Genomic DNA, 27,835 nt, shown 5'->3' with positions numbered 1-27,835 from the left:
TCTGCTCTTTTAATACAATCAGAATAATAGTGATTTCGCCTGACTAGTACTCATTCACACTTTCCCATTTGCTGAGGGTCCAAATGGGTGATCTGGTTTTTTACTTCCCTCTGGAAAATTTGTGTCAAACATAAGTGTTTGTATCCCCCAGCCCTCCCCCCCCCCCCCCCCCCCCATGGGTGAATCAACACCACAACAACTGAAGCAGGAAACTTTGCAAACACAAAATGTATGTCACTGCCAATACTTTTGGCTATGACTGTAAATAAAATATAGCCAATCATTACCAGCTGATAACCTGGGCTGAATGTTAGTAATGATGGAAAAACAGTAAAAACATTTAATTAACAGAGTATTTTTAAACAGAGACTGCAAAAGTAGGCCTACAACGTTTGTAAAATGACAAGATAAGGAATGTATGAATCCAAGTTATAAAAACAAGAATATGGCAATAGTAAATGCAAAAACTTAATTCAACTGAAAGATATTTCATGGGTTTGGAGTGTCCGTTGAAGATTTGTGCAAACATGGTGTAAGGCAGGCTGACATCTGAACCACTGTACTCTATAATTCTTCTTCTAGGAGAATGGTTTCACAATTTTCATTGATATGTAGTTCTGTGGATGAATACAAAAATATAAATATTTTCATACAATTACAAACATGTTTGCACTTTATACAGTACATGCTGCATGTAATGAAAGTGTGGAAATGTATTTGGCATTATACAAATGTGTGCTCTTACCGGTAGTGAGTACAGCAGGATCCCAAGGAACAACAGTACAAGTATCAGCAATATCGAACCAATGAATATCCATTTGAATTTGCGCCAAATTATGAACTTCATTGTCTTGCAAGGACTTGTGAACCAGAAGAAGGAGGTGTCAGGACGACTGTGAGAGGGAAGAATAGCATACAGTTACTTTTAGGACACATACATATGATTTATAATCCCATAAGTGTATAATTGTTATTTAAAATTACAGGAGTTACAACAATATGGATTGTTTTCTTAATCATCACCAGATCTATATAAAAATGTAAATATGTTGAAAGTTTTTTTTCTTCTCTGATAGGCTTCGAACGGGAATTTTAGTAGGTACTGAACACTGTATAATAATGTTGGCTGGCTTGCTACAAATTCATATGGATTGATCTCTGTCTTCATATAAAAGGCCTTGTTTTGTTGCAGAGGTTTTTATCATATTACATGAATTATTTTGTACATACAATATTCTATAGTACTTTTACATGTTTATCGTATGTAAGGCTCCTTTTCTTACAGTAATACAGTAATTCTCAACTGTTGGATACCATGCTTAATTAAATAGAATGGTATGTACGGACGGACAGACAGACAGATATAATATCACTTTTTGCCGCATATGTAAACTTCAGTAAATATTGATTGTCAAAAGAACAAAGTGAGGTGTTTATGATGCCTTACTTGGGATGCTCCAGTTTAGGGTTCATGTTGGGCTCATCTCGACCCTTTCCGGCAGGTTTCTCGTCCACCTCTGTTCCTTCCACTACTTCAAGACTCATCTCAACCTTTCCCTGTGGAGAGGTGTAGTGACAGTCACAAGAAATCCTACTGTGTATGCAGCAACAGTCGTTTACCATTCACAGTAGGGCAAGGCGTACTCCCAGAACATGCTTCCCGTCCTGTTCGATGACACATGGCCACCAGCCACGCACAGACTTCTGGGAGAAGAGGGAGTTGGGCTTTGGTCTTTTGGAGGGGGTGGTGTCTGTCACTCCCGGTATCATCTTCAAACTGCATTTCTCAGAGGTTTTAGCCGGAGGGATCAGATGGAGCAGGTTGAGTTCTAGGGTGCCTGTGTAAGAGAGGACAATAAAGTGTTTCATTCAGATAGTAAAATATACTAGGATAATGTATATAAAGTATAATGAGTCTCCCAGACTACCATCCCAGCACCTTTTGCTGTAATAACAAAAGTGTCTATTACCTAAGTAGTCATCCAAGGAAAATTTATCATTGTCCCATATTTGAATGATCAGCTTTGGGGGTGTTCTAAACTCAGTTTTGTCCAGGCTCCAGAAATGCTCCTTGAACCAAATCAAACAACCAAACAGAAAACACATAAAAAAAATAAAAAAAATGGTGACTTAATTATCCTAACTTCGAGTAAGCATTGTTCTCACTTTTTTGGAAACTAGACATAGCTGCTCTGCAGGCAGATAGTCGAAACCAAAGATAAATCTCCAGTTGAAGTTGCCGTCGCCATCCAGGGACCTGTAGTGGACGTCGGTCTTCTGCTTGTCCTCCTCCATGCCTGGCATCCATCTGCAAACGAGCAACACATTGACAAACAACACTTGGTTGCTGATAACTTCTCAGCTGAGTAGCCACGTCCAGGTGTACCCTTTGACATAGATGTCACTCATATGTTCTCCCGTGATGCTGGTTTCATCCAGTATGACATCGGTGGTGTTCCAAATAATGGCCCGCAAGAAATACCTGTTGAAAAACATGCAACTTCACATTAGAGTATGCTCTCTATTTAGCCAAAACTATTAACATCAGTGTAACCACTCCTTTTCATCCAGCATCCCTCACTTCTTGGGTTTGCGGGGCTTGATGTCACAGGGCGGTCCCGGTGAGCCCAGGCATTTGGGAAAGATGTCCACCCACATCTGGATCTTTCCCTATGAAACAACAACATCCAATATGAACAGTATGTTGTGTCTAATTGATTTCAATGGAGACAAAGACCACGACGTCTTACTCAAGGTTGTGACAAAGATACTGTTAAATGAGAGGATACTGTAGATAACTCGTGATATTATTCAGAGGCATTTCCAAGCCTTTCTGGACAAATTGTTATGGTGGCTATGGACACAGAGGATGAACTATGGCACGTCAGTAGGATCTCGATCTATGAGGCTATGTGTGGTCGGACCTGGGACAGTGTCGGTTGGTAGGAGCTGTAGAGGGTCCTGGTCTCCACATGTTCATGTACAAGCCCCTGGGTCCTCAAGACATGCAGGGCCATCCTCTCTTTGGCTGGGCCCAGATGCTGGTGGATCTTTTTGCCAGCCTCTAAACATGACCGAGCACACAAACAGGATCAGGACGGAGGAGTAGCCTTTGTCAAAAAAGTAATAATGAGACACACAGTGGACAAACTGGTACACTGTGTGTAACAAAGGCGCCAACATGCCGTGGTACTAGAGTGGTCAGTGGATCCAGTTTTGTACTGCGGCCCTCTACTTTATAATGTATTTATTTCTATTGTGTATTGAATTCACAGTTTGTGTATGTTGTATTTTGGTACTTCTGCTAATGTTGCAATGTAATGCAATTACTCCCAGGGAATTAATAAAGTGCTGCTATACTCTACTTTACTCTACTCTGCTTTACCAAATTCCGACAGACTGTATTCTTTCCCTGCGAAAGACAGAGAGCTGCCGTCTCCCTCTATGCGGGGCGGGGGGATCCCTCTGAGCTTGGCCAGGTTCTGTAGGATCTGGATCGGCTTCAACTGATCTCTCCACTTGTTAGTCCCAGAGCTGTTGAATAACAAAACATATGATTGTACAGGTGTACAGTACCAGTCCTTATGTCTGAGGTAATTCCCACTAGCATTTAAAGACACACACACACACAATTTAGAATTACAGCACACACAGGGACATCATTCAGGACTATGGCACACATAAGTATATTTATTAGAATGAGGACACACAGGTATATCATTTAGGATACACACCCAGGTCTATCACCTGGTACTGGGATCTACACAGAGGCACCAAGGGAAAGCGTGACTCACATGCAGTAAGACTGAGGGAGACCGCAGTAGGAGCCAAAGCGAGAGAGGAGTCGGTTCTCCACATCGATGACCGTCTCACCCACTTTCTCATCCCTGCTCAGCAGGTCAAAGTCATACACTGATATCTTCAAGTCCTTGTCCTGAGGCAGGAAGCAGGACAGCTCAAACACTCTGAAACAGGAGAGGGAAAACAGTTGAACATATTTGTAAATAAATAAATAATCATGATTTTGAGCTATTCACTTCATTGCTGTACCTTCCAAACTCCGGATTGAGGGTGTTGGGTTTGTAATGCTCCCTGTCGTCTATCGATTTCCTTCCCAGAGAAATATGAATGTATGGATCACACTGAAAAGAAATTCAAACAAACAAATACATTCTCACGAAGCTGAAAGTTTGGTTACCCTCCTGGGAACTAAGGTTGGCTTGGCCCAGCAGACTAACCAAGCCATTGTTGTCCTTAGGCTGCAGGTCCATACAGCGAACCACGTAGATCCTCACTATGCATTCCTGTGGCCTGCTCTCAGGGAGCTCCCTGAATTGGCGGGGAGGAACAGGCACCGCCGGATCATCTGACAGGGGGTACACCCGGAACGAGCCCTAAAGAGACACAAACAAAACCGTGAAAAGGGTCATGATACCTTTGCTTTATGTTATCTCTTCCGATTTCAGAATATCAAGATTTGGCAGGTAACAGCTCAAAACCACCACCAGGGGGCAGTCAAAAGCTTATTATTCACACAGACATGAAATCACAAAGTGATTTGTTAATCATGTGCGCAGTGTACCATAAGGTCATCCTGAACATTTACATTCATATGCCATGGCAAGGATCAACTATGCTGTAATCATAAAAAGGAAATATGCATTTGATGTGTTTGATGTATTTCAAATGTATTCTGCTTGGTAATACACTTACACTATTTAAACAGAAAAGTATTTTAAGTGACATGTCCATTCACCTTGAACTCTCCCACAACAGAGGGGTCATCCTCCTCTTCCTCACTCTTCCCTCTCTGCAGCTTGAAGGTTTGGCAGAAGTCTGTCAGCCCTTGGAACTCTGGGACGTCCTCCAGCTCGCTTTGGAGTACCTGAGGCAGGACACACACACACACACAGACATGTACACACATGGATGATGTACATGTACACAGATTGCACAGATATTTCGAGCAGCACATTTTCCTACTAACTATCAGCTTTTGCTAACATGAGTGTCATGTCTCCCTCACTTTCAGAGTGTCGTATCCTTTCTTCAGGTAAGGTCCACACCGCTCCAGTTCTCCAATGGAGGCATAAAACTTACTCCACCAGTCCACAACCTCGTCCTCCTGAAATGAATTAAAAAACACCAAATAAATCAAACAGGAAATATCGCTTATTGCCAGAGCAAAAGTTTCCCCTTATTTTCATGAGTCTAAAAACAACAAGAGATCATTCAGAAGACCAAGTCAAAGAACAACTGAGAGAGAATTTAACGAATCAAAGCAACAAGTAATACGTTTGTTTGGTGTATTGCTGATGACTCGGCATAAGACTTCTCTGTGAAGGCACCCCATTACCTGAGTATTGGAGATGTGGCTCTCTCTGTCCTCAATGTTGATGATGAAACTATCCTGGGCAGCTGCTATCATGGACACTGAAACAGATTATGAAACATGTGGTGGTGATGGGCTGTGTGTGTGTATGTGGGTCTGTGTTCAAATAGTCATGTGGCGTAAGAGAAGACCCCTCTCTTTGAACTTATCGGGACATTTTCTTGGTCCTCACAAGTGCATATTTCTAGGGGATTTTTAGAGGGTTTAGGGATACAATTTGAGTAAGGGTTTGAATAACATTAAAGTTTGGTTTTTGGAGTTTGGTATGGTTTGTGGGTTAGGAGTAAGGAATAGGTTTTGGGTTCAGGTTAGGTTTTTGGGTTAAAGTTATAATTAGGGTTAGGGAAAACATGTTTTTCAGTTCCATGACAACAGCCACGCAAACTTGTGTGTGTGTGAGTGTGTACGTGTGTGTGCATGCTTGTGTTTGGCAGCAAACTAGGAGTGCCATCTTTCCTAATGACAAGACCAAGTCCTGACTTGTCATGTACCTTTGGCAGACATGATCCCCTCAGTGTCATTGCAGTAGGGGTCACAGCGATACTCCTCCAAGGTGTCGATAGTGCACTGACCCACAATTGGCTTCCTGCCAAACGGCCTGTGGTCTATCACCTTTAGCACTATGGGAGGGGTGTACATCTCTTCTTTGGGTAGGAGCTAGACATAAATCACACCAGAGCTGTATGTTAAAACCATTAAAAACTGATGGGCAAACTGTATAAGTATCTCTTATACATATCTATAGGATGTGTCCCTAAATGTGATATTCTTAATGTTATCAAGCAATAATAAAACTAATATGTTTGAGTATTTGTATATGTTTATATAATAATTTACTTTTATTTAGTTTTAATGATTTCCCCAATCATTGAGAGAAATTGGACAAGAAAGGATGAGACGCATAATGGCAATAACTATGACTTGAATAAATCCCTCATTTTATTTTCCCCCTCACAAACTTGGAATGAGACCACAAGCAGAGCAACGAGAGATGGGGCAGTACCACTTTAAGGAGGAGAACAGAACTAGGGAAGTTGGGGTTCTTTTTGAAGTTCTTGATGACGGTGGTCTGTACAACCTCCCCTCCACATTCCACAATCAAACTGGGTGATGACACACTAGCTAGTTGATAGGGCTTCATGTTCCGCAAACCCCAGGTCAGGATCTGTGAGAAAATACACACACACACACATACACACGAACCCATTATTGCTCAAGCACAGATATACAGACAGAAATAAAAAGTTTCCTAGTTTCACCAATGAATAAATGTAAATTCCTCAACAGCAGCTGTCTCACGGTGGTGCTAAGCATGTCAGATCGTGCAGTGAGTTTCATGTGTGGGTGTGTTTCTGGATTCCAGGAAAAGCTTTCAACACCTCAATGGCAGTGAGCTGAACCACAGGCCGTATACCCTGAGGAACCATGTAGAGCTTCTCTCCCCGTCTGGGAGGAACCAGGGGCAGGTCCCCTTGATTCACCTGGAACAAATTAGCATTGGCATATTAGCATTTGGTTGTTAGCATCACCTATGAGACAATCGGTAACCCAAGAGTTTAGAATCTCAAACAACGAATTAAGGTTTCCCTCAGTAGGTAGGTTACCTTGTCCTTCAGGAGGAGCTCAGCAGCCACCAGCATGTCACCGGCACCGTGGCCCTTCTTGGTAATGGAGAACCACAGCAGTTTGGGGCTGATGGCTGTGGCAGGGTTGAGCTTCACTAATGGAGGGCAGCAACACCGTCCCATGGGCTCGTCTTTACCCTGGCAGACACAGAAATGACACAACAGCCATCGATATGCTGGGATGTGGGTGGAAGGGGGGGGAGGTAATGTGTTGTTGACATTACACGACAAACCGACGTACCGACACAAAATTATTAAAAACATTGTATCACCACATGGTAAGGAGGTTAATAACCTCTGTACACATTGGGATTGATTCATTTTGTATGCATTCCTTTAGCGGATGATCTGAAGGAGTTATTGAGAGGTACTTGCAGTCTATACCCTGTGGTTCAGAAGAAAACAGTACCTACCACCCGGTCACTGTCAAAAATCTCAAGAACAACGCTAGGGGGGTTGTGGGCGAGGGTTTGGGGGTCTCCGTAGATCTCTAGGTCATCAAAGATGAGGGTCTGGTCCCAGGTGGGGTTCAGAGTGGCTCGGATGATCTCAGTGGTCTTACTGACATGAAGGAAGGATACATGGGCGTAGGGATCTGGAGGGGGAGACAGTTCCTTGAAGCAATCAGTGTTGGCTTGGGGGCAGGCATTGCACCTGATAAATCATTAAAGCTATGCATCACTGTACCCTGTATTTCCTTTTTTAATTATTTAATTAAGCCACATTACCGACACAATACAAAAGTATACAAAACATTGGATCTAATTAAAACTGTAGAACTTCAATGTAAATTTGTGCAAAATAGAAAGTGGGTGAAATGGGGCAGGTTTATATCCTACCTGAGAAACTGTCCTTGTCCATAGCTGTGAGGTGTCTGGCCTGATAGACATACACTCTGAGATGATACATGTAGGACCCTGGTGAGATACACAATATAATACATTTTACATACTATATTTACAGTGTTTCCCCTTTGTTGATTTTGTAGTGGCGGCCCGCCACGGCTACATTTCTGCCACCACGGTATCAGAAATAGGGCTGTACAAGATTTGAGGCCGTCTTTCAGCAGTGATTATTAGAGTGCATGTCGGAGAATAGCAAGGACACGCGCTTCACAGCGCAGTTGAGATTGCGTGTGTGCGTCCTTGAGAACTGTAAGTCGTATAACTTGTGTTTTCAATTCTTCCCCTGCTAGCATAATTTCAGGCTTGTTGATTCGATAGCAATTGCTGCCCTTGCTCACGTTTGTATTTTAGGTGCATTATTATGCTGAAGTAGTTTTAATTAATAGTGGGTATATTGTTATTATTTGCTACAGAATGCTTAGCCTATCAAGATCAAATTAAGCCGACAGTGTACATCCTTTTGAGTACCTAGATAGGCTAGGCTACTGACCATTTACAATAAGTTGTTACGTTAATTATTAATTGGCAGCATATTTCTGCCATTTAGAAGTAGCCTAACTGTATTGCTTTACGGAAAATAGGAAAAAAAAAATGCAATATTACATTTGTTATTAAACTATTATATTAACCTACTCCAAAATATAGGGTTAGAACTTTATTTTTTTTGCAAAAAAAAAAAATCCTAGGGGAAACACTGATTTATGTTGGAATAATATTATTTCCTTGGTATTAGCGTAACAAACGCAAAACTACAGTAAATAACAGACCCCTACAGTTCAGTCTAAATACCTGTATGGCATATTACTAATTGGGAAATGTCTCCTTTACTAAACTGTGACACGCCTGTAAGGACCGCAACTAAGAGAGGATTTCCTGAGAGGATATTGCATGGGTGTGGGCAACATGGGGAACAGGCAGGCATTTAACGCTTAATACTTACGGTCAAAGTGGCAGGAAACTGTGGGAGAGTTGGCACCAAAAAATTTGGCTGGGTCCTTTTTGCTGGCCTTTTCATCAACATCAACCCCCTTCAACCAGAAGGCAAGGAACAATGAGGATAGCATACAACAAAATGCAGATGGGCTAACCCTCCCCAAAAACATTTTCTTAGTCTAAATTTGCTTTGTTCTATTCCCGTTGAAACCTACCATAACCACCTGACAAGAAGAAGTACTTGTAGGGTCGAAAATGTGAGAATATGAGAGAACAACCAGTTTCTCACAACTCAAACAGTGATACTCACTACTGCCCCCTCCAGTCTGAAGATAGCAGAGGCCCCTTCAGTTTCAGATGTGGCCATCTTCCTCCTCCAGCGACGGCGGCGAAACTTGTCCGACGAACGTTCCTTCCTGTGGAACTTCCAGCCAATCAGGGACGAGTATTCCCAACCCTCACCTGGATCCCTGCGCTGTGAGGGTGACAGTGAACCAATCAGGTGTTAATACTTAATCTGCATACACAGTTCCCTTGCTCTATAGAGGCTCCATGGACATCATTCTAACCTCAGGAGTAGCTGCAGTACTGGTTGTCTTCCTCCGGGGGCGTATGAGTCTCTTTCTGCGATGGACATGATACATCTTCTCTGTTGCCCCCCAAGATCTGGGCTTGTCGTCAGGAGGAATGGTGACACCATACTCCCAGCCTGGTGCAAAAAATACACACATTCACACACTGACATAAAAAAGGGGGAAACAAGGGGGAATATAAATAAATTAAAAATTCACTTAACTCAACAGATGCACAAATAAGGTCAATCTCAGCATAAATGTAATTAAGCATTTTTTTTCTGAAATTACATGAATTACATTGCTTTATTGCAGTTACCATGTAAATTCAAATATGAGAAACAGCGACCCCCAATTACTTTACCCCCGCACTTTCCTCCAGCTTGAGTGTGGTTGACACAATAGTTTCACAAAATAAGACAAGGAGGAAGGCCCGTCTCTGGCTGAAACCAGAGTTTGTACAATTATGCTGGAACTGAATTGGCTGGAAAGCAGCATACCACTCCACATTTCTGACAGGGGTTGTTAATAAGGTCCACTTGTGCAATCTTCAAATTGCACTAGGGCACATACACATATACATGCCTTCTTAAGCCAAACATTTGTTAGCTACATTAGCTCAGTGGTTCTCAACCCTGGTCCTCAAGTACCCCCTGTCCTGCACGTTTTAGATGTTTCCCTGCTCCAACGCACTTGATTCAAATGAATGAGTCGTTATCTAGTTATGCAGAAGCCTATTAACGACCATTCATTTGAATCAGGTGTGTTGGAGGAGGGAAACATCTGAAACGTGCAGGACAGGGGGTACTTGAGGACCAGGGTTGAGAACCACTGCATTAGCTAGTTGTCTGATGTCCATGGTTGGGGATGTTAACCATAGGTATTGTTAAACCCATTACCTGTCTGTAGGAAGTTTGAGTGGATTTTGTAGTCTAGTAAGTTTTCATATTTTATTATACATCATTTGAAAGTTCAAAATCTGCAGTTTCATGATCTGCAAAAAATGCTGACCAAAAATACCAGCACCTGTCACTATTACAAATTAACATTCTGTTGGCACTGAGCTGCGTGGGTTGCCCAACAACTTTCAGAGGGCCTCCTTAGCTTACAACAATTTACATAGGTTTTAACACTTACCTATTATACCTTTAATGTTTTCCTTTTTATTTTATTTTCACAGAAGTATTGGTTAACTACTACTATTACTATCAATTAACTTCTAGACCATAATATGAAGGCTAAATATTGCAAGCTGCACCTTTCTCATCCACTGCCCTGTTGCTGTCGAAGCTCCAGTCATCTTCCCAGGTCCAGCCAGGTGGGCATTCAATCTCTCCAAGTCCCGGGCTCTTCTCCCCATTCTACAAAACCACACAGTCATATCAGCCATCATCTGTTTTTAAGGATTAGAAACAGACATAGTGTTTGGTCTTCTGGGCGGAGTATCAGTGTGATCTGTGTGTGGGTGTGTCTGTCTTATCTTTTACCACATCTGTGTTGGGCTCAGCCGCAGGCTTCCACTCCCCACCAGGAAAGCGTGTCTCATTCTGGTAGACTTCATCTGTAAACTCTGTATGCCCTGCATCTGCCTCAGTCAGTAAGCTGACGCAAACAGACACACACAAACACTGTCAAAATGAGAAGTGGAGACTTAAAAACTGTGGCTATACTAATGCCACAGTTTGGGCCAGAAGTGTGTAGCCACAATCGGATGGAACAGGTACAGCCAGAGGGGGGTACAAGAGATGGATCATACAGATCTGCTGAGGTCAAGCTAAAGGAACACAACTACCATCCTCCTGGGGAGGCAGCCTGTTTGAGAACATCCTGGTTTACTATCTATATTTGAATGTGTCAGAAAGGACTACAGTCAATGGAGTGGGATTACCCAGGGTACCAAGACACAGAGCTGGAAGGCTATGGAGCGACAACTTCCCGATCTCCAATTGCCCCCCCAGTCCCCATGGCGCACATCAGCGGATGTGGGGGCACACGTGTTTGGGGCCTGTCGGTAATTGCCCCCATTTCCAGTGCTTGTGTATATTACAGACCCTCTGATTCACAGCAGAACTATGTGCACTACTGGACAAAGTTAAGTGCTTACAAGTAAGAGCAGTACCAGTGTTTACATAAGTACTGTAGTGGAGGAAGGAGGAATGTAAACTCATAGGAAAAAGAGAAGGCTGAGGATGCTTAGCTGGGGCATAAGAATGTTAAACTTGTCTACTTCCTTTGATTGTACTGGTAAAGCTGACCATGTGTCTTGCCCTCTTAATGTGTAAGTGTGTGCATGTATTTAAATCAGGGGGTGATGCATACCATTTTTCTGGGTCAACAAACCATTCCCCGTCCCATTCCCAACATCGTGGGGGCAGAAAACACTCCCGTTTCAGTTTGACCTTCCCTGTCACGTCAGAGAACTTGTGGCGGCCCACTAGCCCTGTCGTTCCCCAGTTCCCAAGCACCCGGGACTGGTTCTCATACTGATGAGAGAGAAAGAGAGAGCGAGAGAGAGAGAGAAAGAGAGTAAAGATATCCGCAGAAAGGACACAAACATTAAAATAATGATGGGAAGGACTGTCTTGAGGTTATGCAGAGCAGAAAGGAGGAACCAGAGAACAGAAAAGGAAACAGTCAACGCTATTATTGGAAACACTACGGAATTTTATCACAGAGAGATTTGTCATAACAGCCTTCGCCATGCACCCACTTTGATGAGGATCCTGAAGTTTACATTGAGTTATTGGTTTTGTGTGCTGACTTTTATAGCCAGTGGTGTTCACTTAAAATAAATGTTTTAGGCTTTTGGCTGATGATTTCTGGACGTGTGTAGACATTTTTATCACATCAGACCGTGACACCAAACAATTCTTTGTTAGAATTTCTAGTACCATGCATGTTTAAATACGTTTTATCTTAACTTTGAATAAGTTAAACTCAATAATGTTATGTGTACTTTTCTATCTGGACCTTGAGTCTGCAAATAAAATAATATTATATATAAATAATCAACACATATTTACTAGATAGATTGATTTTTATATTTGAGTGTAGGATCAGGCTAGTTTGATTAAGAATGTATCCTAAATAAATCTAAGTGAAGATGACCTTGACACTGAAGGACATCGTTGACACTTTTCTCTTTAAGTCTACCTAGAGTAGACATTAAGAGAAGTATTTCAATGCTAAAGAACCTAATATGACAGTCAACAAAGTACAGTGTTTTTTCTCTCTAGCCAAGGAGACCAAATATCAATGTATTGTTTGTACGCAGATTTTTTGTATCTTTTTTTGACGGCGAAGCCATACTATAAATTCTTTACCATTTCGGCGAACACGCTGAAGGTCCCTTGTGCAAAGCTGTTGAGCTTCTTCTCATGAGCAGATAATCCCAACCACATGTTGACACGAACCTGAACTGGAATCTTTACACCTTTGTTTTTGTCCATGGGATACTGAGTAAACAAACATAATCATGACACATAATGAGTCAATATTGATGCAACTTTATACAGACTTTCAACTGTGATTTGTTTTCGAGAGATCAATTGAGATCAATTCAACTCAGTTCACTTTATTTATCCTGAAGGAAACTCAAGCATTCAAATGAGCAGTTACACAATAAGTAAAAACTGAATAATTGTAGAATATACACAAAAGCAGTCAAATCGGGATGTTTTTGTCCTCATCATAAATTGGAATCTCGCTGTTGTTGGCTCAGAGAGGTCTCTGTAGATTACTTTTTACCTGCATGAAGATGGTCTGTGTGCGGCCACAATGCTTCCCACATGCTTGCTCGCTGTAGGTGGAGTAAAGGATCTGATTGGCTGGGACACGGGCATAGGCCACCCTCTTTTCTCCTCGCAGCATCCAGATGATCACGTCTGGCAAACTATTCTGGGGCTGAGGGGCGGGGGGTGGGGGTGAGACAGAGGGTATGAAGATATGGAGAGATGGAAAAGAAGAGCAAGAGACAGAGGGCCTCATGTACGTACATTTGCTAACGTAGCGTTATTAGCGCCATGGCCAACCCGCAGATAGGGGAACGCTTTGATATTTAAGTTTACGTCGTATTTACGAAACCAGCAGGTTATCGGGTAATCAGCGCCTTTCTCCTCCCACTACATTGCGAGCATTTAAACGCGCAATTGAATGGGTCTCTCTATCAATCATGGATCAGCCACCAAAGTCGAAACAGCGATGACTGTTTGAAATTATCCTGATGCCAATATTTGTAATGAGGGCGAGGAGTTTAACAACTGCTGAGGGATTCCAAAAACGTCCAGGATTTTGTTTCGTCGGATGTTTGTGTGGGTCTCACAAACTAATTATTACGCGCCCTTACAAGTTTTGGAAAGTGTATCTCTCTTATGTTACAACTTCTTGCGCGAGGTCTTGATTGGCATTGGCATTGGTCGACCGCCTTCTCAGTGTTGCCAGATGCACGATCATTATCCTCCAAATATGATAATTTTGAGCCTTTGGTACGATCCTTCGGCATTTCCAATCTGGCAACGCTGATTGCATTGTTTACAACAGCACATGACACCTGCAGCCACGCCGAAACGTACATGTGTCTTTATTTTCTTATTTTAATATGTGGCCATATAAATGTATTATTTGTTACATTTATTGCTTTAATATATGGACAAGACACACTAAACAACCAACCTCTTTTTCACAAACTCAAATCTGGTCACCTTACTTCATGGGAAACTCCCACTTTCACCTTGACTCTCCCGTGAATGCATATGCATGAATGGAAAAGCGCAATTTGCCATTTTCAGTTCCCGCGACAGTCTGCGCTTTTACCTCAGTGCCATGTTCGTACATACCTCGCCATGCTTTAACGCGCAAATTGTAAAACAAATACGCCTGAAGTGGACGCAAAAGCGTTAGGAGAGAGAGAGAGACAGAGAGATACAGAACGCTTTGAGAGCAGAACAGAGAATCAGACAGTCTTAGCCCCCTGACCTCATCAGCCAGCTGCTGGAGCCTATACAGCCAATCCTCAATGTCGCTCAGCGTGACTTTAATATCGGTGGCTTCCTCCTTCATCCGCTTGGCCTTGTCTCTGATGCTGGCCACCACAGCATCGCGTAGGGTCTTGATCTGGAGGTCTAGGGCTGTCAGGTTGGGCCTGCCCTCTAGCTCTGGGACATGGAAACTTCCACAACATGGGGATTAGTCATGGGGATAAGTCATTTTGTTTTTATGAAAAGGTTGGGTCCTTAGTTATCGTAACTATCAACAGCATCAGGTGATATACCCTAGTCTTACCTGCTTAGGTCCTCAATCACAAGGTTGATGAGTTTTAGCCAGATCTCAGCCAGACGGGCTTCGGAAGCCTTGGCGAGAATGGCTGTTTTCAAAGAGGTCAAGTTGGACTCCTGCAGACACATGGTGTGATTCAGCAGGGTTAAATATCTATCTATTAGCCAAAAGCATCAGAGTAAAGTACAGTATGCACACAGGGTAGTATGAATTGACAGACCACAGCAAAACAACACCAACAGTTTATCTCACCAGTCTGTCAGCAAGGAAGAGGAGGATGTTGACGGTATCCAGACGGTGGCCAATGTCCTCCCAAGAGGAGGTAAGAATGACGACAGGCTTGGTGTCAGCCCAAGGCAGGTAGTAGTAGTGGTTACCTGCAGGACCCAGAAACAGGGAGCCTATTGGTCTGCTACGTATAGACCCAAAGTTCTTGGTGTTTTAATAGGGGTCACTGGGAATTGTAATTTTGATTTTTTGGACATTCGTTTTTCTTCACATTTCTAAACATCCAAAGGGTGTTGCTTGTTGCCTCTGAGCACGTTCTTACCGTCAAACACAGCGTAGCTGTACTGGGTTGTGGATGGCAAGGGTTTGCAGGTGGAGTCCAGCTTGTTACCGTAGTTGCCGATGCTGACCTCAAACTGGATCGGTTCTCCTGGCTCCTGGAGCATACACGCACTGTGGAACACGGCGCACAGCGAGTACTTCCTCTTCCTCTGGTACTTCTGCTCAGAGAAGTTTGGGTGGGAGGAAAGAGCGTTACCACCATGGTGTTAGGCTGACTTAAGTAGTGTGAGCAGTCCATACCTTGGAACTCAAAACCCATCTGTTTAAAACTGCATATTCCATTTAATGTAATCACTCTGCCTTGTTCTGTTGTTTTTAATGTTGTTGTATTCTTTATTTTGCTGTTTTAAAATTTATTTTACACCCTGTAAAAAGGCGCCTTTGAATAACATTTATTATAATTATTATTATACCTGCGTCACCAGGATGTCGTCACTGGGGATGTCTTCCAGCATCCTGGCTTTGTCCTTCAGCTCAGTGGACACCTCGATGAGCACCCTGCCCCTGTAAGCCACTCCCTCGCCCTGTAGCACATAGCCATGATATTGTCTTCTTGCACAGCTCATGAAAATGAATGTGGTTCATTGGTTGTTAACATTGCAGTTGTGTTTTTACTTTGCCTGTGTTGAGTTCCTCATATGGGTCTGGCAGGCCACTGAACTCTCTGGGACTCCCATACAAGTTAAGGTAGCATGGCCCAAAGGCAGGGAGAAAGCCAAACTCTGGCTCCGCATTGCTCACTAGGAAACAAAGTTTGTTGTCTCACTTTGTTTTGTTTCTAAATACTGGATGTGAGGTACCATTTTCGAACTACTCATATAGAATGTACAGCAATGCTGTTCACCTTTAGACGACAGAGTGTTGACATTTTCAGCAGGTGTGTCTGTTTAAAAGGGACAAAAACATTTAGGTGAGACAGTGTGCTGTATGACCTTGGAACCAGACCTGCTGGCTCATGATTTATTTGCTCTGGCATATGGTTCCCCCCCCCACCTCCAATTTAAACACATTACCGTCCAGTATGAAAAACGCTGTGCATTTCCTAAAACAACCAAGATTACATTTTGTCGCTGTTTGGTTGTATCTATCCAATTTTTTTTGGTTATATCTATCCACTTCTATTCAATTGCATCTAGAGGCATTTTGGTCTGCCCAAGTTGATAACCCTCTTGGAATTCAAAATATTTACTGAGAGGTAAATATTTTCGGATTTGCAAATGCCAGGCTGATAACCTATAGCATTGAACCTATGTTCAATCCTGGTCCTCTGGGTTCACTGTCCTGTATGTTGTTTTCCCTGCTCCATCACACCAAATTCAAATGTATGATCATTATTAGGCTTTTATTATTATATGTTATTGATAGCAAGCCTGATAACAACCATTCATTTGATTTAGGTGTGTTGGAGCAGGGAAACATACGGGCGGATTTAGTGATTTGGGGGCCCCAGGCGAAGACAGGCATGGGGCCCCTTAATTCCTATTCTCACTCTTTTCAGTCCATATAATAATTATTAATATAATAATAACTAGCGAGGGTACAATTTCTGGGGACATTGTGAGGTGTGCTTGCGTCGGTTGCAGATGGGTTAGTTATTCCTGTATATAAAAATGCATTGCTGCTGTTTAACATATTTGTTAGGCACTGACATTGTATGTAGTGAATACATTGATAGAGTTTTAAGAGTGGCAAACTAGGTAGTTTAAGTAGAGCTACCACAGCCTAGTTCACATTTCAAGCACGTTTCTTGCGATAACAGAACAGATGTTGAGGTTAGTAGTCTAATAGTCTCACCAATTGAAAAAACGAATCTGGGACTTTTGATTAGGTAAGGGGGGCACAGAAAATGTTCTGTCGCTGTTTGGCTTCCTAGGTTAAACCGCGGTGGAAATATGTTTCTTACCAGTGTCTCGCGTACAGCGTTGAAGTGAGCTACACTGGTTTAAAACAACAGGTAATGATAATTTCTGCAAAAAATCATTTAGGCTTACTTGTAATCTAATGTCATAATAAATAAAAAAAACAACATTTATATAAGGAATGTTTTTTTTTACGATTGAAAACCGAAAATAGTTGGCCTCTTTGAGCTGCAGCTGTCTTGACGTTTTTGGTAAAGCTAGTTAGCCTAGCTATCTCCCAGATGTTAACAGCTGCTAAACTTATGTTCTGCCACAGGTAGTCATGCGTGTTTTCGTAACGTTAGTAACTGTCAGTGACTGTGGCTAGCAAATTAGCCACCGTTAGCTTCACTTTTCGCCACAAAAACTTGATTTAAACTTAAACCATGCAACAGAACATAAGTAAAAATTGAAGCAAAGCAATTGCTACCAAGACGAACTTTTTGACACCGACGTTGTCTATGTATTTCGAATATTGAGGGATCCTTGGGGGTGGGAAAAGAAACAATAATAATATATGAGAGAGAACAATGGTTGTGCTCTCGCCGTAGGCTTGAGCATATCCAATAACTAGAGAGGGTACAATTTCTGGGGAAATTGTAGGGTGTGCTTGCTAGCGTTGGTTGCAGATGGGTCCGTTTATTGATTGTAATTTTTACAACTGATATTTCTGTATATTTTATATAAAAATGCATACTATTTATGAAGATTGCATATCAAAAGCATACAATTGTTGCTGCTCATTTACAATTAAAAATTGAAAAAAAGTGAAGTGTAGAATTAAACGGTTGTCTTCTCATTTCCCCTGGAAGAGGGAATATTGATAAGCTATAGCAGCCTCAGTTGAAAAGTTGGATCAAACGAAGATATTAGGCAATCCGGTGTAAAACGGTCCTAACCTCTGACTCTGTCCCGTAAGTTTTTCCCTTCTAGGGATATTTTCAAGCATTTAGCCTACTCATATTGCATCAATTCATTTTAAGAACCCCCTTTGAAACAAGCTATTGCAACAACATACACCGGCAGTATTTCAGATGGAATCGCGATACAAACAGTAGGCTTACCATCTGCTAACTAAAAAATATGCCCCCAAAAACTTAATTAAACTTCACATTTATTTAGGGGGAATTGGCTAATTCAAAACAAGTTTGCTGGAAGCGATCATTGTCAGCAACAATGCCAAATTTGGTCTCAGTCTAGAGCCCTGCGTGGAGAACCTGACCCTGGTAAATTGTGCTATGAGCAAGCTAGCCTTAGCACTGTTGCTAGCCAAACTTCTGAGCAGCCTTTGTGCTAGCTGCAGCATTATTTGATAACAGTGGAGAGAAAAAGGACGTTTCCTTCTGTAGTTTCAGTTTGGCAACTACTTGTTTACTCTCCTCTTTTGTCTTTCTCTTTTGTGCTCTGCTCGGGGAGTTGCGTTTCATTTAAAAAACAAATTGTTTTTTGCATAAAATTTAGGCCTACTCTTCTACTGTTTCATATATTAACCAACTAATATGACGTGCTTTGCTGCGCAGTTGCTGCAATCGATGGAATAGTCCACAGTAGTATCGGCTGGGAGGGGAAGTCTGCGTTGACACACATACAATACACACTTTTTTGGTATCTTTGTTGACACCTTTGGGGAAGGTTATGACTTTTAATAGATTTTTATTATTATTATAGTTATTATTGATCATATAGTATTTTTATGGAGTCTTTCAAGGGGCCCCTGGCAGCTGGGGGCCCCTGGCAGCTGGGGGCCCCTGGCAGCTGGGGGCCCCTGGCAGCTGGGGGCCCCTGGCAGCTGGGGGCCCCTGGCAGCTGGGGGCCCCTGGCAGCTGGGGGCCCCTGGCGGTTGCCTACTTTGCTTAATGGGTAAATCCTCCCCCCTTAAGACTAGGATTGATCCAATCCTATCCAAAAAGAAAAATGTGTTATCCAAAGGAAGAAACAGGAGGAAGACAAGTATAATGCATACCTTCAATCTCTCCCCCAGATGAAGCTATTTTGGCCATATTCAGAAATGTAGTCCCAATAATATCATTACTGGTTAGTCGATCCCTGGAAGAAAAAGAAGTACCGTTACATACTCCTACAATGTCTTAAACGATTGTATGTTTGTGAATGTAAGTATTTTCTCACCAGTCATATAATGTCAACTTGATGCGTTCACACATTGAGGGGAACTATGACAGAAAAGCAGAGAGCAATTAAGCTCATGGTTTGACTAGCATCAATGGATACTCTGTGGAAATGTTTAGAGTTGTACTATACACACCTTGACCTGGAGGCTTATCACTTGGTTCCACTCTGGATTGGCATTTTTCTCAATTATTTTGGTGCACAGCTAGGACAACAACTAGTTATCAATTTTCAGAATTTTGTATATACTGTATATCGTAACCTACTGTAATAGTGTGATTCATAATGAATTGCTACTCTACTCAACCATACTGTACTCTAAAATAAAAAGACAAGGATTCATTATATTATCCTAATAAAACGTGCAAGCTGTCTTGCCTGTTCTTTTTTTCCCAGGTACCTTTTTTCCAGCAAAGCTGACCTCCAGAAAAGGGTCAACCAAGTTTTTTTTGTCTCCGGCTCCACCAAACACATTTTTAATGGTCTGTACAAATGCGTCATCCACTGTAAAATACCAAACGAATAATTAAGGGATAGTGTGTCTTAAAATGTGTCTGTTATAATGTATCTTAGCTACTGTGTAATTTCTGGGGTTTTGAATTTCTCATCTTTTGTGCAATTTTCCCTCTGGGACCAACTAATGTCATATGTATTGAAGAGAGCCTCTGTAATGTGCGTACTCTGAGGCATGTCCTCCGCCCGGTACACTTTGAGGTTAAGAGTGACCAATCTCATGTTGACCCCAGCCGGCACCAGCAGGTTGCTCTCTATGTCGTCCTGCTCCTCGTTACGCACCTTCTTCTCAGTCTGGATGGAGAGTGAGGAGGATAGGGAATAGTTAGTAAGTAATGTGTAATGTCTGTACATATAGTTTATGCCTGTATGACACATGTATTCCATGTATGGGGGGGTCTGCAGTTATACCAGTGGCTCGTCCCCTGTTCCCATGACCATCATGCTGACTTTGAGGTAGCCTTTTGCCCCTGAACTGGAGTCATCAGGATCACTCAGAAGGAGCCACTTCCTCATAATGGCATGAGCTGATGAACACACACCGACATAGACATAAGTCATCCAGATATCCATTTGTTTTACACCTTTTGGGTTAGGCCTAGATACTATGTGTATACTTTTCTAAAAAATAACTAACCTGGTTCATCGTAAATGTTACCAACATCCAGCTGAAAATATAGAAGGGCAAAAATACATATACATATAACCAAAACACTCAAATATATTGCAGCAGGTTCTATTTTCACTGGAATGCAAGGACAAGCTGTGTAAAGAATGATCCATACGTCACCTTGAACTCCCCCATAAGACTGTCTGCTCTAAGTGAGTAGGAGTCATACACCTGTATTGGAGAAAGGCCACACAAAGCAATGTCAACAGCCAGTAATCATTCACCCCACAAAGCTGACCAGAAGTCAGCAACTCTGCATTGTGGATAACCCCAAACCAGGTATGGTGCTGTACATCACAGCCAAAGATCAACCACAGGGTTTTAGAGCACAGCTGTGGAAGATTTTCCAAGATGACTAAAGGGAAAGAGGATCAACCTTTCAGAGTGGAAGCTAAGGTTAAAAAACAGAGTGACATCAGGCAGCACTCACCCGAAAACTGACGTACTCATCGAACAGCTCAGAGGGAAGCATGTTGACATTGTAGAAGAAAATCTACGGGCAGACGTTTTAGTAGATTGAAGTTACACTGTAGTTTATAGTAAAAAGATACATTGTTATTAGATACTGTGCACATCCCTGTTAACATTTCCTGTACACAAAGGCAGATACTGAAATTCTTCGAAACAATGGGATTTAATAAAGTATACCATTGAAAGATATTATCCCAACTTTTGTATTTGATTTTGAGCACCCAAGTAGACTATTAAAGATTAAAGAAATTAAACAGTGTGTTTGTTATAATCCATCTCATCAAAGTTGCGGACATAATGATTTCAGGAAATACATAGGCAGCAAAGGAAGGGCTAAACCAATATAGGGAACAGATAAAAAGATGGTGTCTGTCTGAATAACACTGGTGAAAAACTTAGTTTGTGATTTAAAAAAGTATTTCATTTCCAATGCATTCTATGTAGGCCTACTTTGTTTTAAGCTTTTAATTTGGTTTTCACATTAAACAATTTAACATTGTAACAGGGTTTTTCACCAAATGAAAATATATAAAGAATAACTGTTAACAACACTTTGACTGGAAGAAGATATGTAGTGTAAACACTTCAAAACCATTCTTTGACAAATGTTTTACCTCATCAAAGAATGGGTTGTTTCCCCTCCTGGTTCTGGTTCTGTGGGTATGTCCACACACACTCACTTTGACCACCGGCTTGATGTTATTGCCCGGCAACTGACGACCCTCAATAACCCGAACACGGATCTGCTCATTCAGGAGAACAGGGTGAAATACATGAACAAACTTTTACACAAGAAACAATTCACTGTTTATTTCAAAAGGAAATCCAACAGGATGCGCAACTTGGTCAAATAAATCATTAATAATTTCCTTCTTTGAAGTTAATCTCTGAATTCACCTGGAAGTCTTGCAGCTTGTTAGCCAGGGCTTTGTGTCTCTTGATGCTAGCGGGTCTGATCTTCTGGGTCGGGTTCCCCAGTTGCCCGGGAAAAGGCGTCACACCATGTGTCCCCAACTGCCCCCCTCCATTTAAATCCTCTTCCTCTTCCCCCTCACCTGTCATTCAGGAAGGCCAAACACATACATTTTTTGTACTATCATTTTAAACAAATTCTTCAGAAAACATATAGATCCTGAGAATGTCTGTCTGGCATGATTCCCCAGATGATAAATGCTAGTTATCCCTGCTGTAAGAATTTTAACCAGTGTTCCTCATGTTAATAAGCAGTCATCAGCACAGCCCAAAAAGCTGGAAAACAGAAGTAAGCCACTCCATAATGTACCTGGGTCCCCATGTGAAAAATCTACATCAGGCTGGTCATTTGAGATGGGCGCGATACTGGCAGGCGGTTCATATCCAATCATCAAATTAATTGTCGCCTGGAGGACAAATCTTAATTGACATGTCTTAAAATATTTTGAATTCATGAAATATTCTGAAAATCTAGAAAGATCCATACATTACAGTGTGGAGAACTGGCCATGTAACTCACCCCAATTGCCTGTTGTTTCTCATTGATCAAAGGGAGATTTTTGGCAGGGAGGGTCTTGCTGTTTCCAGAAGCCAGATCTTTCAGAAAGACCTTAGCTGAGCCAATGAACCTAATAGTAAGACAACAATTACACTGATAGTAATTTATATATTACAGGTGAAAATGCATGAATAATGCACAGATTGCATTCAAAACATTAAGCCACTTTATAGGATTTAGGCATTATTGGATTACGTATTTTTATTGCATTCTTTGTCTCCTTCCCACTCTCTCTTTGTCAGGACAAGACATTGCTTTCCTGGGTGATGTAGAGTTTCCATTAAGTTAGTCAAAGTTCCAAGTTCTTTGTTTCAGATTTAATGAACATAACAAAGGCATCAAACCTGGCAATGTAGAGCAGTTATAATTGCCAAACTGACTTTATTTTAAGGGGAACTGGAAAGAGTATGTATTGTGCAATTGATAATGCATTGCTTAATAGCTGAGTTTTGAGGCTTACATTGAAGGCTCTGTTACGTACAATTTTAACCAATGGACTTTCATGCCAGGGTATCTCTGCGGTTACATGAAAGGAACTCCCTTACGGCCAGATAATATTTGAAAAAGACTGAACTCATATAATGTATCTGATTACTGTATATCGATCACAATGACAAAATGGCAGTCTACCATGCTTACTTTCTACCTTCTCGAAGAGCAACAGACATTTCCACAAATCTGGAATAATTAAAAGGTGGGATGAGGAGAGGCAGAGGAACTAGAAAAGTCTGTTCCTGCGAAACAGCAGTGAGAATGCTGAAAACCTGAATGGGGATAGCTGACCATGCTAAAAAAGCTGAACATTTTGTAGAAAGTTATAAGGTGAAGCTTCAAAGCACCCGAAAGGTATTTTAAATAGGGGATGGACGAAGGCATAAAACTACAAAAAAGAGAAGAATAATGCAAAAAGAGAAATAATTCAGAAGAATTTGAAAATTATGTAGAAAGTCATTTGCTCAGGCTTCAAAAGGCCTGAAATGTTTGTTAGAAAGGACCTGCACTGAGATGAAGGCATACAACTACAGAAAAGAGAAGAAAAATGCTAAACAAAGTGAAAAAAATCAGAAAGAAGAGAAACAGTGCATAAAAATGTGAACATTTAGCAAAAAAAATATTTGCTGGAGTTTCAAAAGGCCTGAAATGCATGTTAGAAAGGACCTGCAGCAAGATGAAGGCAGAAAAGTACAGAAAAGAGGGAGAAAAATGCAAAAGTACTGGCAGTTGGAAGATACTGCTGTGAAAGGTATTTTTGAAAGGACCTGAAGCAAGATGAAGGCAGAAAACAGAAGAAAAGAAGAAGAAAAATGCAAAACAAAAAGGGGAACATTTCAGAAAGATGACCTGCAGGAACATTTGAAAATAGAGCAGAAAACCAGTTGCTCAAGTCTGGGTTGAACGAATTTGAAGGTAAGAGGACAACACTGGAATGACTGGAACTTGCTGGAAAAAACGTAGCAACCGCTGGTCATTGACAACAGACTGGTAACATTTCTAACCTAGAATCTCAAAACGGAGGAGAAACTAATCATGCGTGCCTGCACACCCAGTCCTGTTCAGACACTTAATTTAAGATGACATCAAAATAATAATTCATAGTGCAGGGTTGGTGATGTTGTCGTTGTCCCTGGTGAGTTTTTTATAGTAAATAACAAGATCATGCTACATCTAACCAGCGGATCATTTCTTGCAAGTGTGTCAAAGTGGTATGTAGATCTACTACTTCAAATTTAAAACGGAGAAGATATTTAGAGTAAAGACAAGTTACTTTACATCTGCCCTTATAAAAAATAAGTATACTTCAAGTTTGTTTTGTAAGTATACTTAGTATAAAAAGTATACTATTATCATGTTACTTAAAGTATACTAGCAGTGTACTTTTTTGTACTAAGTAAACTGAATTGGCCCACTTTTTAGGTAATTTAGTACACTTTAAAGTACACTTGTAATGTATTTCAAGGTTTACTTTTGAATACTGCAAAGTAGCCTGTGTAGTGCACTTTCAGTTCATCAAGTATACTTCCTCAAGTACTGCAAAGTAGTACTTGAGGAAGTATATTTGATGAACTGAAAGTGCACTACACAGGGTACTTTAGGGTATTCCAAAGTACTACTTAAGGAAGTATACTTGATGAACTGAAAGTGCACTTCACAGGCTACTTTGCAGTATACAAAAGTGAACTATTTTCAAAGCATACTTAAAAGTATATTAAAAGGAAACTATGTTCTAAGTATACTTCTTAAAAGTATATTAAAAGTGAACTATTTTCTAAGCATACTTCTTAAAAGTATATCAAAAGTGAACTAAAAGTGTACTATCCATATTTAAGTATACTTATAGTATACTTTAATATACTTCTTTTTTGTAAGGGTGTGTTCAGTATCGTCAATTTAAAATAAAAGCTTTCCAGTTACGAAGCGTTTGTTCATAGGATTAACGCCAGCTGCAACAAACACTTAGCTAAGCTAAGACGGTCAGCTATGACAGTCGCGCCTCGATTTTTGCATATTTCTCTAAAACTTGCTAAAATAAAAACGATCTAGCTATATTATGTACACTTTAAGCTCAATGTACATACCTTGTTTGGCCAATTTGGTCGATTGTGGAAAAAAAAAGTCAAACCGTTTTTAGTTATGGAGAGAGCCATCGCGCTAGCTCGATTATGAGTGGTGTAGCCAGAATCTACACCTCAAACAAGTTAACCTAGACGCAAAACTGAAGGCCTACGTCCAATCCAAAAAATAATGATATTTTCCGAGACCCAAGACTCTGCCGAAACCATTGATATCCAGAAATACGACACTACCGGCAGTTTAAAACACGTCTACTTTCGAAATTTTCTGACGAATTTTACCCACCTCCATTGAAATTAGTGAGAGAATTTGAAAGGCTGCTCTCACTTCAAGGCTCAAAGCTGAAAATCTGTAAATAATGTGAGCTCGTTAGTAATTACATTGGCTGAAGGAGGTTTTCCTACATTTTAAGGTATAACTTATTTCTGTAAGTTAAACTGTATGAACGTCAGAGGAATTTGTTTGTCAATTTAGTTGAATATCAGAAAAAGAGCAGCCAGCAGAGTGTGCTACTCTGCTGGCTGCTCAATCTTAAAAATCAAGAAGAAGTATAAAAGTGAGAAATACCAGAAGTCATAGCCATCATCTCCTGAAGGAGCTGAACGTTTTGATAAAAAAAATTGTAGGAATCTGTGAAAGTATTCAGGACTAGTTAAAGGCCAAATAACGGTGGAAGAACTGAGAAGTTGAAAAGCAATAGTGAGAATGCTTAACAGCATTCTCACAATAAAGAGAAACAGAAAAACAATAGTGAGAATGCTGAACAACATTCTCACAATTAGTTTCTGCAACAGGCATGGAGAAAGGAAGAAAGGAGGAGGAACAGAAAGACGGAAAGAATGAGACATAGATCAAGACAGACTGAGAAAGGGAAGGAGAAAGACAGAGACGGCAGACTGAAAGACACACCTTGTTTGTATTCAGTGATTTGAAGTCATCTATCTTTGGACAAAGAGAGTGAAACACACAGCTGGAAGAATTGCAAAATAATTTACTGAAGACTGCTTTGTGATGCCCACAGCAGAATCCATTGTTCCAAGTCATTCTTGAATAATACATTTGTTTAACGAATCAAGGTGCTTAATTTTTAATATTACATGATACTTTATTTTAGATCACAGAAATCTATCTAACTTGCTTTAGATAATGGATTAGTAAACTTTAACTTTGTTTATTTTGTAAGCTTTTAAATTATATTGTGTACAAGCAATCTTGTTAAGATTTTTTTGTGCTTTCTTGATTGTGAGTTTGTCTGCCACCCAATCTGTGCAATGTAAGGTAAGGTAAGGTGAGAGTTAAAGATTTGATCAGTGAGGAATCTTAGCTTTCATGACATACACGTCTGAACATGGTGCCAGTCGCGGGTGTGGTGATAACACAGTTCGTTGTGCTGAACTTTTTACCAGCTTGTAAAAGTTAACTGGGGTCTTAATTAACATGTATACTTAACTGACATACATTTAAGCCATTATTTTTAAGCAAAGAAAGAGGTTGTGCTCCTCATGCTTCTGTTATGCACGAACATTGTTGTCCCATTGCAGTGAAGATTGTCACAGTTACATTTCTCTAAGGTATGACCCCCCCCTCCATACCTGTAGTATGTTGGTTTAATCGACAATGCTGAACTGACTACCCAAAGTAATGTAACACTAATGGGACAAAGAAAGAGAGAAAGAAAGAGGGGAAGTAGTAGTAATGTGTTGGTGAGTGTTCGGAGATACTGTGCACATACTTGTCTTTGCCAATAGTTTCATAGTCTTTCACAACTACATCAATGAAAGAAGAGGAATCCAAAGGGCTGCCTTTGAGGTCAAATTCAAGGACCTGTATTGCAAAAACAATAAATGTAGGTTACATTTTCTTTATCTACATTTTTCATTCATTCAAGTTTCCTTCCCTTCTTTGTTCTATCAGATTTTTGGGGATATCAATTTGACATATGTACACTTACTTCATTCCAAGCTGGATTTAATTCATTGTCAATTGCTTTGGTTTTCTTTTTTTCCCCTGTGATCAGAGTCATTCATTGATTAAAACCTCATCCCCAAAATATTTTCTTCAAATTCAGTCATAACTTCTAGAAATACAGTGATTTTACTGTAGCATTCTTATTGTATCTTAATTGTAAAACGGTCTTGGACTCTCCTGGGTGTGTTTAAACAAATCACAGAACCAGCTGTAGCAGGCTTAGAGCCATATTGCCTTATAAGGAGATTCTACCACTGGTAACTAATCATTGGCTTATCATAGTAAATAAAAAAAGAAGAAACTGATGTTTTGGACTATTATTAAATCAACTGAAATGTTCAATGCCTACATTCACTTATAACCAAGCCCTTTTATGCATTATATTAGTTTGTTGTTTGTTTTGTCTAGTGCCCCACAAAACATGATGAAAGATATTGGAACTTTTGGAGCCGTAAAACTTTAATCTAGACTTGTGCGCGTATTAGCCAATAATTGGCATTGTTCTTAGAAATGAAAACGTTAACTGGGTACATTACCTTTAAACACAATTGCAGTTATTGGATCAGGGTTTCCGAATGTCTTTTTGGGGATATTGTAGGCAGATTCCACTGACACCCGCAACATTGTTGCATTTATTTGAGTCCGTTTAATTCTCTCCGAAAATACACTTCATCTCCTTGCTCTGTACGCTCTTAATCACTCTAGGTAAGCCTTATCCAACAAATGAAAGAGGAAATGAGAGGGGTGCATTGCAGCGCAGTAGCCTACCTCTCAATGAGTCAGTTCCCATAACTTATTTATTTTTGACTGCAAAC

The 27,835-nt window shown here is 40.8% G+C and overlaps 1 protein-coding gene across 4 annotated transcripts; it reads right to left on the bottom strand.

The window, feature by feature from the left end:
- Positions 1-178: 178 nt before the first annotated feature.
- myofl (myoferlin like) lies at positions 179-27,748 on the bottom strand. 4 transcript variants are annotated; one of them, XM_084709042.1, is made up of 53 exons: positions 27,557-27,747; positions 27,004-27,059; positions 26,785-26,876; positions 22,443-22,551; positions 22,233-22,329; positions 21,848-22,005; positions 21,565-21,693; positions 20,910-20,972; positions 20,600-20,650; positions 20,447-20,477; positions 20,221-20,336; positions 19,977-20,103; positions 19,697-19,800; positions 19,433-19,501; positions 19,297-19,340; positions 19,133-19,215; positions 16,116-16,154; positions 15,887-16,011; positions 15,685-15,795; positions 15,252-15,429; positions 14,954-15,078; positions 14,708-14,817; positions 14,402-14,594; positions 13,175-13,330; positions 12,751-12,882; positions 11,747-11,910; positions 10,915-11,029; positions 10,686-10,788; positions 9,425-9,564; positions 9,166-9,330; positions 8,863-8,950; positions 7,857-7,934; positions 7,431-7,612; positions 6,997-7,155; positions 6,772-6,873; positions 6,396-6,557; positions 5,884-6,049; positions 5,357-5,433; positions 5,027-5,125; positions 4,757-4,885; positions 4,239-4,394; positions 4,051-4,142; positions 3,795-3,965; positions 3,386-3,534; positions 2,925-3,064; positions 2,582-2,670; positions 2,387-2,482; positions 2,167-2,308; positions 1,971-2,070; positions 1,645-1,838; positions 1,448-1,557; positions 746-893; positions 179-617 (listed from the first exon to the last, which is right to left on the bottom strand). In XM_084709042.1, exons 1-53 carry the CDS (start codon positions 27,642-27,644, stop codon positions 579-581), a joined length of 6,141 nt encoding a protein of 2,046 aa, XP_084565168.1. In that variant the 5' UTR covers positions 27,645-27,747; the 3' UTR covers positions 179-578. The 4 variants fall into 4 exon arrangements, with proteins under 4 accessions (XP_084565168.1, XP_084565169.1, XP_084565170.1 ...); XM_084709043.1 differs by lacking the exons at positions 26,785-26,876; positions 27,004-27,059; positions 27,557-27,747 and adding an exon at positions 25,338-25,531; XM_084709044.1 differs by lacking the exons at positions 26,785-26,876; positions 27,004-27,059; positions 27,557-27,747 and adding an exon at positions 25,058-25,322.
- Positions 27,749-27,835: the final 87 nt, after the last annotated feature.

The sequence above is a fragment of the Hypomesus nipponensis genome, chromosome 11 (genome assembly GCF_054491055.1).
Source record: "Hypomesus nipponensis isolate SF chromosome 11, ASM5449105v1, whole genome shotgun sequence".
NCBI lineage: Eukaryota > Metazoa > Chordata > Actinopteri > Osmeriformes > Osmeridae > Hypomesus > Hypomesus nipponensis.
This window is presented reverse-complemented; position numbering and strand designations above follow the sequence as displayed.

What these genes read in the sequence shown, in the direction of transcription:
- myofl (XM_084709042.1), bottom strand. Translation starts at nt 27,644, where the DNA reads ATGTTGCGGGTGTCAGTGGAATCTGCCTACAATATCCCCAAAAAGACA. An exon ending in TCAGCTTTGCTGGAAAAAAG is followed by an intron (nt 19,502 to 19,696) that starts GTACCTGGGAAA and finishes TTGTTGTCCTAG; the next exon opens with CTGTGCACCAAAATAATTGA. An exon ending in ACGACATCCTGGTGACGCAG is followed by an intron (nt 15,430 to 15,684) that starts GTATAATAATAA and finishes TTCTCTGAGCAG; the next exon opens with AAGTACCAGAGGAAGAGGAA.